Raw genomic sequence first — 13188 nt, forward strand, 5'->3', positions numbered from 1 at the left:
ACTTGGTATTGAAACCCATAAACATTGTTTCCGCTTTCCAAAGTTCCTCGATCTCGATTTCATTTCTTGATCTCTTCCGCTCTTCACAAAATTCTCACGAACTCAACGAGTGCTTTCCGCTTCCACTCAAAAGTCACAGGGCAATGCTCAAGTCGGCATCTCATTGACACCTCAACTCCCGATTGCTCTCGTGCGCATTCTATGCGACCTAAAAATCTATGGATGTTATAAAAGAATCAACCTTAATTTCACACTAGGAGGTTTTGATATCTTTGATATAAAGGTACATGAACGGACCACCTAGCATGTCACATGTTATTAGTTAGTTACATCTCAATACTCTTAAAAAGGAACTTAGTGGACCTAAAACATTTTAATTTTTTTTTTTTTTTTTTTTTTTACTATTTCAATCCATCACTCTTACAAAAAGTCTGAAATAAAAATAAAATAATCATAAAACCTAATTATTGAATGACAATTTTCTTAAAAATTTAAATGAATCACATTAATTTAGTAGGTGGGATTTTTACGGCACCCATTTTAATTTCCAAATCACTAAAAATAACTACAAAATACAATACAAAAAACAACCCAAATCTCATATAAATCAAACCATGTATTATTATTATTTTTATTATTCACGTATTTACACCACATACTTTTAATAATTTCTAATTTTCAATAGTGCACTTTAATAGGCTCCTTGTCGGAATATTCCATTCCGGCGTCCGGCAGCCGGAATCCCTCTTTTGCTTTTGTTTTAAAAAATTAATTACCAAATCTACCCAATACCCTAATAACAATAACAATAATATATATTTATATTATACTATAAACAATTACAAGGTATAATAATATTTATTATTTATTTATTTAAAGGTTAAGTTTATTTTTATTTTTCACTTTTTCTAATTTTACAAAAGTTATTAAGCTCTTTCTCCCGTTGATCATCATCGTAGATCTGAAGCAAGCCCACTTTAATCCATCCGCTAACGGATTTAAGATCTACATCCTGTTACTTCTCTATTGGATGCTGATTCAAGTAAGTTGCTTTTCAATTTTGGGTTTAATTACTGTGTAATGTGTAATTTTTTTTTATTTTTTTAAGCTTCAAGATTTCAAATTTTCGCTGATCCGAGCTTAGATCTTACTGTTTCCGTTCTGGGTTTTGTTTGAATTTGAGTAAAGTTTGTGTTTTGATTGTCAATTTGACTTTAATTTGAACTTTTTTGACCTAGATTTGGTTTCTTGAAATGGTAATTATGTTCATTTGGGGGAAATTAGTTTAGGGGTTTTGTAACTAAGGTTGTAATTAACATGCTTACTAAGTTTTCAAACTCTTATTAATTGCATGTGACTGAAATGTGTTATTCAAATGTTGGATTATGTTATAGGGTTGAATATTGAAGATGGATCCGAACATAGAGGAAGCAATTAGGGCTAAAGAGAATGCAGAGAAGTTGTTTTTGGTTAAAGATTTTGCGGGTGCCAAGCAGTTTGCTTTACGGGCGCAGGCTTTGTGTCCTCAGTTGGAAGGGATATCTCAAATGGTGGCAACGTTTGAGATATACGCGGCGACGGTAAATATGAACCGGGAAGTTGATTTTTACTCGGTTCTTGGGTTGGATCCGTCGGCGGATAAGTCGATACTGAAGAAACGTTATAAGAAGATGGCGGTGCTTCTTCATCCTGATAAAAACAAGACGGTTGGAGCTGATGAAGCTTTTAAACTTGTGTCTGAAGCGTGGGCCGTGTTGTCTGATAATGTGAAACGAAGCTCGTATGATGCCAAAAGAAATAAACACTTATCGGGCTATAGTGCTTCTGGTGTTTCTGAAACTTCTACAAGATTGGATACTTTTTGGACCGTGTGCACCTCGTGTCGTGTTCAGTATGAGTATCTTAGGAAATATGTGAATAAACGACTTTCGTGTAAGAATTGTCGTGGGGTTTTTGTAGCTGTTGAAACGGGTGCAGCTCCCGTTACTTACGCCCCATGGTCGTATACGTCTGAAAACGGATACGCTAACCATGCTAGCCATGGTGCGTATAATGCGGGCCCATATGTACCGAGTACATCAGTATGTTTTACTGGAAACGGGTCATCGGTTATTCACCCGACACAACAAGGGTATGAGTATGCCGGGACCGTTTCGTTTCAGTGGAATACTTATTCTGGTTCCTCTACTTTGGATCCCAACGGGTTACCTGCTAAATCTGCTAACTTGAGCCGGCAAAAATCTAACGGGAGACACCAGGTGAGGTTAAACGCGGGCCCCGGTGAGAGTGTAGCTCCTAGGATGGATCGGCCTCCTAAGAAAAGAAAGGTTGAAAATGGAGAAATGGGCTTAAAAACTGAACCGAATTCGGATTTGAATAATTTGAATGGAAATGGTGGGATTGATGTTTTGACCCGACATTACTCGATTCCTCCTGCTTTTGATGCAAGGAAGTTGTTGATTGATAAAGCCCGAACCGTGATTCGTGCCAAGTTAAAAGAAATGAAAACCACTTCTGCTATGAAGGCTGAAAATAATGGGAAAACGGTCAAGAAAAGTAGTTCAATGGCGATAACGGTCCCAGATCCTGATTTTCATGATTTTGATACGGATCGGTCTGAGGAAGTGTTTAAGCCAAAACAGATATGGGCTATATATGATGAAGAAGACGGGATGCCCCGTCTGTATTGCCTGATTCGCCAGGTCATCTCTGTGAAGCCGTTTCAGCTTCATATAACTTACTTAAACTCAAAACCTGATGCTGAGTTCGGATTTAATAAATCGTGTGGAAGTTTCAAGTTGGCCCATTCCCTCTTTGTTGACCAAGTCAACATTTTTTCTCATCTTTTGGGGAGAGAGAATAATGTTGGGAAAGGAGGGTGTGTTAAAATATACCCGAAACGAGGCGATGTGTGGGCAGTGTATCGAAACTGGTCAGAGGGTCGGAATAAAAAGTCAAAGAAAGGAAGGAAACAATTTGAAATGGTGGAGATTCTTGACGATTATTCTGAAAAAGTCGGGGTTTGTGTGACACCTTTGGCTAAACTAGAAGGGTACAAGACTGTGTATCAAAGAAACCCCAACAAGAACGCGGTTCGAGTAATACCCAGAAAAGAAATGGTTCGGTTTTCGCACCAGGTGCCGGCTTGTGTGCTAAAAGGTCAAGGCTTGAACTTGCCAGATGGGTGTTGGGATCTTGATCCTGCGGCTACACCAGAGCAACTTCTTCAGGCGGACGCGGATGCAGAAGAGGAGGAAAAGAAGGTTAAGGTGGTGGAAGGGCATTTTGGTCATTTAAGTGTTTAAGAGTGATAGTGTATAGATCCAAACACATAGTGATGATGTGAGGGAGGCAATTGGTGAGGAATTTAGGTAATAGCTGGAATGGGATCACAAGGTGACCCCTAGCGGCTAGAGCACAGTTTGGTTTTAAAATGACTCAAATGTTGGTTAAGACTTGAGAAACTTGTACTAATTACTTATTATGATTTAGTTACTTTTTAGATTTGCTAGTTGCGCTTATACCCCTTATGCGTAGATGGGATGTACTATCAAGTATTTACATTGCAGCATGAAAATTATCTTTCGTTTCAGTATCTTGTCAATCTTGTCCAGTTTTTGTTGAGATTGATTTGTCATAAGCTGCTCAAATCAAAGAGGTTTATTATTATTTATCGAGTTATTTTCATTTTCAAAATGTTACACCTTTTTTTTAATCATTATAACATATTGAAATACAAACGATTTTAATTTTTAACAGTAAAAAATAAAAATAAATTATGTTTTTGAAAAACCATAGTTAGCAGCTTGACTTAGAAATTTTATCGAATGTTGTTAAACCGAATGTGGTCAACCTTGGGTAACCAAATAGTCAAGTGACCCACAATCCATTTTTTTCGAACGGTGACTTTCACAGTTAAGCTATCTCACTGCGCGAACGCGTCGCGCCCCACCACCCCACTCAGGCCAACTATGTTGACATGATCGGGATCCACGCTGGCATCCGAGTTTGGCTTGGCGTTCCCGGTAAAACCCAGTTGGCTTACCCCGCCCGAAGGCACGACATGTTTTAATGCTCTGGTAAAATCCGGTCGGAATCAGGATTCGAACCCGGGACATCCGGGTCATCCATCATGTTCCTGGCCATTGGGACAAATTACATCTTTACTCGCTATCGATCTGTAACCTGAATTGGGGGAAAAAGATGGTTGTGTTGTGTGTTGGGATCTTGGAATGGTATGGTATGGTTAGTCAATGGTCGGCCATAACTATAAGTATTAATGAATAACCGGAGAGAAACAGTTAGGGTTGGTCGTTGGGACTCAGGTGGCTGGCGGCGGCGGTGGCTGAGTGGCCGGACTTGTTTGTGTTTGTGACTTATGCTTGTGAAACTAAGTCGAAAAGTTCAACTCCCAAGTGATGTCTTTCCCAAACGAGTGAAACTAAGTCAAAAAGTTCAACTCCCAAGTGATGTCTTTCCCAAGGGGCAGCTAGTCATTGCTAGGCATCTTTTGTTATCTACACACATTTTTGAAAATGTTGCAAATATTTGAATATGATTTAAACGTAAGCAACCCCAGGCATACATAACTTTTTTTTGACATGCTTAAATTCTAAAATACCACAAAAATTTAACATATATGATTTACCATGCATCAATTATCAATTGAGATGAGGATTCCAATACCGCCTTTTCTATTTGATATGAACTCGATCTCCCAAAAAATAGGATATTAAAAAAGAGACTTAAGATAATTTTTTTATTATTTCATACTTTCTCTAGTTCCTATTACAAGACACAAATACTAACGGAAAATACGAGAGCATTAAATGAAAGAATAATATCATGAAAAATATTCATGAGCCAAATATTGAACCCTTAAATTATGCATCCTTGAATGACTTGTGATTATCATTTAATACTATTCTGACCTGGTTAAAAACTCTTTGATAGATCCTTATTATGGTTCTGGTCATGAATGTATCAGATTTAATGGCCTCAAGATCGTATAATGCCCGTATCAATAACATTTTAAAAAAACCGAAGCCGTATTTTTCTTCTAAATAAAAAAAAGACTGAAACCGTTTTTTCAAGTCAATATGTTATTATAAAAGTGGTTCGTAAAATATGGTTACCGTCACGATTTTCCCTCTCGAATCCTCTTTTGAAAATCCTTAATCATCATCATCATCATCATTAAACCCTAACCGCTGGCCGATCGAGCAATGTCGCTACTGGCCGTCAGTGCTGGCGACACCTTAAACTCTTTGATGTCTCCATCGATAGCGGCGATCCTTGTGTTGTCAGCCACACGCCGTGTCCTGGTTCTCAGGTTAACTCCGTTAAGTGGAACCATACGAGTAAGAATTGTTGTTGTTGTTGTTGTTGTTATATTAAACAACGCTTCATCTTTTATTATTATTACTTGTATTCGGGTGGGCAGGGAAACACGCTTGTGTGGATCTTACAGGAGTGTCTCCTCTTGTTGGTCTCAGGAACAGTGGGTTTGTTGTGGGTCAGGCTGCGTTGAAGGCTGAATCAGGCAAAGTTGTTAAACACGAGAAAGCTTGTTAAGAGAATCAACATGTATTTCTCCCATTTGCTTTTGATACATTTGGTTTCTTGGCCCCAGAGGCTGTAAATTTTTTGAGTAAGGTTCAGCGTGTCGTACACAGAACCTCTTCAACTCCTAGGTCTCAAAGCTTCGTTTTTAGTAGAATTGGCTTTGCTATTCAAAAGGGGGGTAGCGGCGCAGCTTGTTGCCCGTTTGCCTGCCACTTTATTGTAAACGTTTTCTAGAAATGGAAGTTATAAAGAAACTTGTAAATAAATTAGCTTCAATGTTATCATATCAGATTTGATGGTGGCGAGTGCTGGTGATGATAACAGGATATCGTTGTGGACGAAGCATGGTCAAACTATGGGGACTATTGATACTGCTCATAATAATATTCAGGTCAATTCATTTCCGTTTGTTAATATTGTAAACGAACGCAAACAGACACTAATGAACACTATTGGACGTAACTAGACACTAATGGACAAACAAACTTAGACAAACAGAATAATAATAATCATAAACCACACAAATTCAGCCACAAATCCGGAGTTACACCCAAAAAAAAAATTAAAAAAAAATTAACAGTTTACATAGTAAAACAAATAAATAAAAATATTAATAGTATAATATTAAAAACATGAACCTGTTCGAACAGACATAAACGACTACTGACAGTAGAGGTGCAAAGTGTAACCGGTTAATAGGAGAAACCGTTTACTAGCCCATGGTTAGGAACCAGTTAACTGGACATAGGCTAATACTGTTAGTGTTGATAAACTTAATTTAAATAGGTTGATAACCAAACCGATTTAGTTACATAGGGTGGGATTTTCCACTCAGTAACCGGTTAGGAATTGTAACCAGTTATTGGCAATAACCATTTTTGATTGTTTTTTACGATTGCAGGAGTCTATATTCGCCATCAGCTTTAGTAGCAAATCGTCTCGTTACATATGTTCTGGTGGAAGTGGTCAAGTGGTGAGAATATGGGATTTGCAGAGAAGAAGATGCATAAAGTGGTTAAAAGGCCACACAGACACAATAACATATGTCAAGTATAATTGCACAGATGAGCATTTAGCTTCTATTAGTCTTTCTGGTGATCTTATAATTCACAATCTTGGATCGGGTGCACGGGCTACTGAACTCAAGGATCCTAATGGGCAAGTATGTGTGTTCTCTATCTTTTAGTTTATATTGGTGTTTGCAATCTATATACTTCTCTTTTCTGATGCGCTAGATGTCAGGTCTTGAGGGTGCTTGATTATTCGCGGGTTAGCAGGCACCTTTTAGTGACAGCTGGCGATGACGGTTCCGTTCATTTGTGGGATAAAACTCGTCGCAACCCAAAGGCCCATTTTATTAAACTCATACGCGTGTCGTTTTTTATTTTGTATATTTTCGCAAGGCTGATTAGTTGCCACAGTTGTTGTTTAACATGCATGCTAGGCTGATTAACTGACACAATTTTTATAAAGATTTGATTTTAATATGCAGGTTTCTTGGTTAAAGCAGCATTCTGCACCAACAGCTTGCATTAGTTTTTCTCCGTCCAATGACAAGGTTTCTACTGAAAATGGAATCTGTATTAGTGAAAGAAACATCTTTAGGGCTGTAAACGAACCGGACACGTCCTTGCTCATGTTTGTTGTTTAGCTACCAAACAAACAATCGAACTTGAACAACTAAACGGACATGGTTTTTCTGTTCGTGTTCATTCATTAAGCAATGAGCGTGTTCATGTGCATGTTCGTTCGTTAACAATATAAATGAACACGAACGAACATAACTGAACATAGACGAAAGAACATAATTGAGCTAAAACCAAATAAAAGTAAATGTGAACAACAATGTGTTAGGCTTAAAAAGTTATTAAACTAAACTAAATTGTAACGGGCCTAAAAAATTGGAATGACTATATTAATGAAAACATACAAACAAACTTAAAAGAACGTAAAGTAACGAACATAAATGGATGCAAATGAACAAGCATAAATGAATTTAAATGAACCAACTTTCAATTAATCAATCAATCATACCCAGTTAAGTCCCACCAACAGCAAAGCTATAAGTAGGGTCTGGGGAGGGTGGGATGTAGGCACACCATACCTCTATCCAACGGGATAAAGAGGTTGCTTCCAGAGAGACCCTCAGCTCTGTAATACATATGTATGATGCATTATAAAGTAAATGACATAATAATAATAATAATAATAATAATAATAATAATAGTACTAATAAAAACAATAATAGTAATAAAAAATAATAATAATACACATACTAAAATAAGGTGAATAGAAGCCTTAAGGTGCTCATTTCTCCCTAAAAATCTTTAACTTTAATCCTACTTCTCCAAGAATTCCTATCTCCAACCATGTCCTCTGAGAGGTTTAGGTCTATCAAAACACGCCTAATCCTCTCATCCCAAGTCAATTTCGGTCGTCCTCTACCCCTCCTCCCCTCTATAGTCATGTTTTCTACGTATCTAACAGGATTCGTCGAATGTCTTCTCTTCACATGTCCAAACCATCTCAATCTCCACTCTCTTATCTTGTCTGATATGTTCGCTACCCCTAATCTCCCCCGAAACACAACATTTCTTATTCGGTCTAACCTTGTGTGCCCACACATCCATCATAGCATTCTCATTTCTGCTACCTCCATCTTCCGCACTTGTGCCTTCTTGATGGCCTAGCAATCTGTTCCATATAGCATCGCAGGTCTAACTGCGACCCTATAAAATTTTCCCTATAGCATTGCAGGTCTAAATGAACCAACTTTCACGAACATAAATGAAAGAATGACTCATGTGTTAATGTGTTGTTCATTTAACTAAACGAACAAAAACTTTTGTTCATTTTCGTTTGTATATCAAATAAACGAACATAAATGAACTTCCCGTCGAATGGTTCACTGGACGTTCAGTTCGTTTACCAGCCTGCTTTCTATGATAGAAAATAATGAAAATAATATTCTGCATTGATCTAAAAGATATCTTTTATAACGTTTTGGAGTTTGGCAGATAATTGGTAGTGTTGGATTTGATAAAAAGTTATACACTTTAGACTCGGGATCACGAATCGAACATTCAATTAATTGTTTGTGAACCGTTTGGCAAGAAGTTTGCTTATTTAATAAACGATCAAACAGAACATTGTTTGTTCGTTTATGAATATAAACACGTGTGACATGTGTTCTTTGTTTATTTACATTCGCTTATAAGGTTTTCTAAAATTTTTAGTTTTGTGAAATTAAAATTTACTCATTACAATTTAGTCTAGATTTATGATTTTTTCAAGTCTTTAAGATTGATGTTCATGCTCGCTTGGTTTTCACTCAGTTTATGTTTGCTAGTCTATGTTTAGTTATATTCGTGAACCGTTCATGTATACTTGTTTGTGTTTGATCGTTTGATTAAAGTTAAACGGACATCAACATGCCCCGTTTGTGGTTCGGTTCGTTTAGATGCCTAATGATTGTGCTCTATGAGCTGATCTGCATCGGCTCAACAGCTTGATTTTCCATTTTTTAAAAGCCATTTGTTATTTTTTTTATAGTGTTAATACTATTGACAGGGTATTGACACGCAAAGCCAAAAAATCACCTGTACATCCTAATTCACTGCAGCAGCCGGGATCTTCTTCCTTCTCACTTCAATTATTTCAAGGCACTCTTGATGAAGCTCTTGCGTCTGTTCAGAAATCCATTCATGAAGATGTTAAAAACCTTCACATTGAAGTTTTAAGGCAATTTCATATGCATGAGGTTTGTAATATTTGATGTAATAATAATATTTTGTGTTATATTTGTTACTCATTTATGTAACCTTTATGTTTTATGTAGGCGCGAATGTCAAATGCAATGAGCTCGATTTTGGAAACACAAGCAGAGCTTATGAATGAAATTAAATCGTTACGCAAAGAAAACCAGGAACTCCGCCAGCTGCTGTGAACTATTTACTCGTGTCTCATAAGATATTTTAAACTTTTTAAATCATTTTATTTGGTTTTTCGTTGCAAATTAATCGTTTTTCTGGTGAAATTGCTAGAAAAGAACACACTGTATTCAGTGTTGTTTTCTTTGTAATATTACTACACAAGGATAGGATGGTTTGTTTTGGAAGGAAAGTTAAGTGGCATGGTTTTAACTTAAAAGTTAAAAACAGTTTTGCTTGTTTTTGTGTTTGAGATGACTATGAGGTTCTTCAATTTACTTAAAGTTCTAAACTAAATCTATTCTTTCTTATCGTATATGTTAGTTGGATAATGAAGAAAAATTATGAATACAACTTCAAATGCTTTGCAATTTTTTCGAATTTGTAAGTTGTAATTGCATGTTCAAATTTGTAAGTTGTAATTGCATATTTTTGACACGTATAGATAAAAATAGTGCTGTAAAAATCGTGCCTAGGTGATGATTAGGCGCTCAACGGCAGAGGTGGCAATGGAAGTGGGTTGGGTTGGATTTGGATGATGGGTCAGGATGGATTTTTAAAATAGAGTGTTAGGATAGATATGGGTCAAGATGGGTTAAAAAACTAACCCATCTTGACCCAAGTGAAGATTGACATACAAAAGGTTTTAAAAACCCCTCAAAAAATATTCAAAAAAACTATTAAAAAAATAATAACTCAAAATATAAATAAAAAACGCAAAATGTAAAATAACTAAAATGTTTCCCCCATCATCCTCGTTCATAAACAAAAATAAAAAAAAACGTTTTGTACTGGTTCAGGTTCGAGTTTTTCGGGGGGGGGGGGGGGTTTCGGTTCGGTTTTGTTTTTTTTTTTTTTTCATTTCGGTCGGTTTCGGTATTTGTTCGATTTCAATGATTTCGGTTTCGATTTCTCGGTTTTTTAGGTTTCAGTGTTGTTTTGTTTTAGTCAGTTTTTCGGTTTCATTTCGTTTTTTTGTTTCGTTTCGATTCATTTGTTTTATTTTGGTCGGCTAGGTTTCAGATTTTTTGTTTCGTTTTGGTAAACTTTTTTATTGCATTTCGCTTTTTTTTGTTTCGTTTTGGTCAATTTTTCGGTTTCATATCGGTTTCTTTTGTATCGTTTTGGTCGTTTTTTCTATTTCGGTTCAGTTCCGTTTCAGTTTTTTTGTTTCGTTTGGTTGGTTCGGTGTTTTTAATTCGTTTTGGTCCGGTTTTTAAATTTCATTTAGTTTTTTTATGTTTCCTTTTGGTCAGTTTTTCAGTTTCAATTCGGTTTTTTTTGTTTCACTTCGGTCGTTTTTCTATTTCGGTTCAGTTTCGTTTCGGTTTTTTGTTTCGCTTTGGTCGGTTCAGTGTTTTTGTTTTGTTTTTGTCAGGTTTCAGTTGCATTTCGTTTTTTTTTTTGTTTCGTTTTGGTCGTTTTTCTATTTCGGTTCAGTTTCGTTTTTGTCGGTTCGGGGTTTTTGTTTTGTTTTGATCGTTTTTTGGGTTTCGGATGAGTTTTGTTTCGCACGTGATAGTTTGGGTATTTTGAATTAGATAAATTTTAGATAACTTGGGTATTTTGTTTTGACTCTGTCTTAACCTATAAATGAAACTCCCTTGTATATTTCCAACCCATCTTGACCCAATTGAAGAAATTTTATGATCCATCCAAACCCATTTTAGTTTTAAAGTTTATCCATCTTGACCCAAAACAATCCATTTGGGTTGGGTTTGTCACCCTTACTCAACGGTGATATGCTTTCACAACCGGTACTTATTGCTTTAATTACTAGTATTTTTATCATTTGGATCATGCTGTCTGCATTGCATGAGTTCTAAAACTAGTAAGTAATAGTAAGTCCACTTGTAATTAATAATACTAAGGGGGGTGTTTGGGATTCCTTATTTTCATCAACTTATAACTTATAAATTTTTTGAAAAGTTAATAAGGGGTATAAGGTGTTTGGTAAACCATAAGGCCTTATGGATTTTAACTTTTGGACAAAGCAAAATAAAGAGGTTTTGAAAAGTTAGGAATATATAACTTATTAACTTAATGAGTTTGAATTACCTATTACACCCTTTAACCCTCAAAACCCATTACACTCATTTTAAAAAAATAGTGTCCTTTTTAGTCATTTTAATTTCCCCCAACACATAAGCTAACCCAAACATTTTTTTTTTTGAAAACTTCTTTTAAAAATTATAAGTTTATAAGTTCTTTTAACAAAAAGTCTTTTTTCACTTAAATAAGCACTCCCAAACACACCCTAAACCTCTCTAGTCACATTATTCCAGAGCTCTGGTTTCAACTTGTTCAAAATCATTTGTTTGTATACATGAATTGACATCAAGACACTTGAATAAATAATAACTAGCTCATTGCAAAAGAACCAATATTCAAAATCAATTAATTCCCTTTCTGGTAAGTAACATAGCAACTCTACATTCGTGTCCGTTTCCCTTTCAGACTGCAAAAACAGAAACATTAATTAACACTAGACCTCTCTAGTCGCATTATTCCAGAGCCCTGGCTTCAACTTCACTCGACATGCAAGCATCATTTCTGAGCAGTGGTAGTTTCAACTGGCTCGACCACCTCTGCTTCAAGGGTTGGTTGTGATTCAGTCACAATTTCTGCCTCTTGTGCCTGTGAGCTGTGCATGTTGAAAGCTGGCTGTCCAGTTGACCATTTCTTTGACAAAGCCATGTTCATCATTTCATAAATCTTCCCACCAAGCTGCGACGGACTCTCAGGCTGCATCAAATTAAAACACCATAAATTTTGATTAAAGAAAAATGCCAGGTGTCATGAAGTATAGGCATGAAGAATAGATTACTCACAGTGAAACCACTCGAAATCAATGCAGTATCATACAGAAGATCAATAGCTCTAAGAGCTTCTTCATCGTCACCATTGCTCTTGCAAGCAGCCTGCATCATGCATGCGCGGGGGTAAACAACTTTAATGAAAAATAATGTCAAATTGTGGTTTCAGAAAAAGGACATACACTTAATGTCTGAATAATAGGATGTTCAGGATTGATCTCAAACACTCTCCTGCTTCTCATGAAGTCCAGACTAGATGTGTCACCAACTGTTTGAGACTTCATCAACCTAAAAAATTGCAAAATATAAAAAAACACATTAAGCAAACCACAATTTGTTAAAAAACATGAATACAAAGAAAACTCACCTCTCCATGTTTGCAGACCAACCAAACTTTCCAGAAACAAGAACACAAGGTGATGTTTTAAGGCGATTTGAAATTTGGACACTTGCAACCTTATCACCCAATCGTTTCTTCATCCAATCACACATATGTCCAAATTCTTGCTTCATCTCTTTTTCCTTCTCCTCATTCTTGTCACCTAGTAATTTAACATAAAGAAAAACATCAGCTGAGGTTAGGCCTGTAAACCAACTGAATAAACGAACGGACAAGAACTAAACTTTTGGTTCTATTTAGTTAAGCGAATGAACATGAGCACACGTCTCGTTGGTTCATTTATGTTTGTGAACATTCATTTATGCTCGTTAGTTTAAGTTGTTTATGTATTCGTTTAAATTGTTAAGCACAAAACAATTTAATCTAGTTTAATAAAATTAAAAATATCACCCACTACAATTTAGTCTAATTTATTAATTTTTTAGGCCCAACAGGTTAAAAATATCACAATTGATGTTTGCTCAGTTTTTGTCTGTTT

General features: G+C 36.1%; 2 protein-coding genes and 1 pseudogene across 2 annotated transcripts; 2 read left to right on the plus strand and 1 right to left on the minus strand.

Moving 5' to 3' along the window:
* The first annotated feature begins 648 nt into the window (after positions 1–648).
* LOC143574446 (uncharacterized) lies at positions 649–3507 on the plus strand. Its single transcript, XM_077059060.1, has 2 exons — positions 649–1042; positions 1395–3507. The coding sequence occupies exon 2, from the start codon at positions 1410–1412 to the stop codon at positions 3303–3305; it is 1896 nt and encodes a 631-aa protein (XP_076915175.1). The 5' UTR covers positions 649–1042; positions 1395–1409; the 3' UTR covers positions 3306–3507.
* A 1706-nt stretch (positions 3508–5213) lies between these two features.
* Positions 5214–9578, plus strand: LOC143574445 (protein NEDD1-like; annotated as a pseudogene).
* A 2323-nt stretch (positions 9579–11901) lies between these two features.
* Positions 11902–12998, minus strand: LOC143574449 (heat shock protein 90-6, mitochondrial-like). The gene is made up of 4 exons (XM_077059064.1): positions 12678–12998; positions 12493–12598; positions 12326–12415; positions 11902–12239 (listed from the first exon to the last, which is right to left on the minus strand). Exons 1-4 carry the CDS (start codon positions 12821–12823, stop codon positions 12042–12044), a joined length of 540 nt encoding a protein of 179 aa, XP_076915179.1. The 5' UTR covers positions 12824–12998; the 3' UTR covers positions 11902–12041.
* Positions 12999–13188: the final 190 nt, after the last annotated feature.

This window comes from Bidens hawaiensis, unplaced genomic scaffold (genome assembly GCF_021521415.1).
Source record: "Bidens hawaiensis isolate Kalapana, Puna unplaced genomic scaffold, B.hawaiensis_p1.1 tig00026927_1, whole genome shotgun sequence".
Classification (NCBI taxonomy): Eukaryota; Viridiplantae; Streptophyta; class Magnoliopsida; order Asterales; family Asteraceae; genus Bidens; species Bidens hawaiensis.

Bases quoted from the DNA above. Each gene is read 5' to 3' on its own strand.
- LOC143574446 (XM_077059060.1), top strand. From the start codon at position 1,410: ATGGATCCGAACATAGAGGAAGCAATTAGGGCTAAAGAGAATGCAGAG.
- LOC143574449 (XM_077059064.1), bottom strand. From the start codon at position 12,823: ATGAAGCAAGAATTTGGACATATGTGTGATTGGATGAAGAAACGATTG. The intron at 12,599-12,677 runs GTGAGTTTTCTT...GCAATTTTTTAG, and splicing joins TGGTCTGCAAACATGGAGAG to GTTGATGAAGTCTCAAACAG. The intron at 12,416-12,492 runs GTATGTCCTTTT...TGCATGATGCAG, and splicing joins CTATTATTCAGACATTAAGT to GCTGCTTGCAAGAGCAATGG.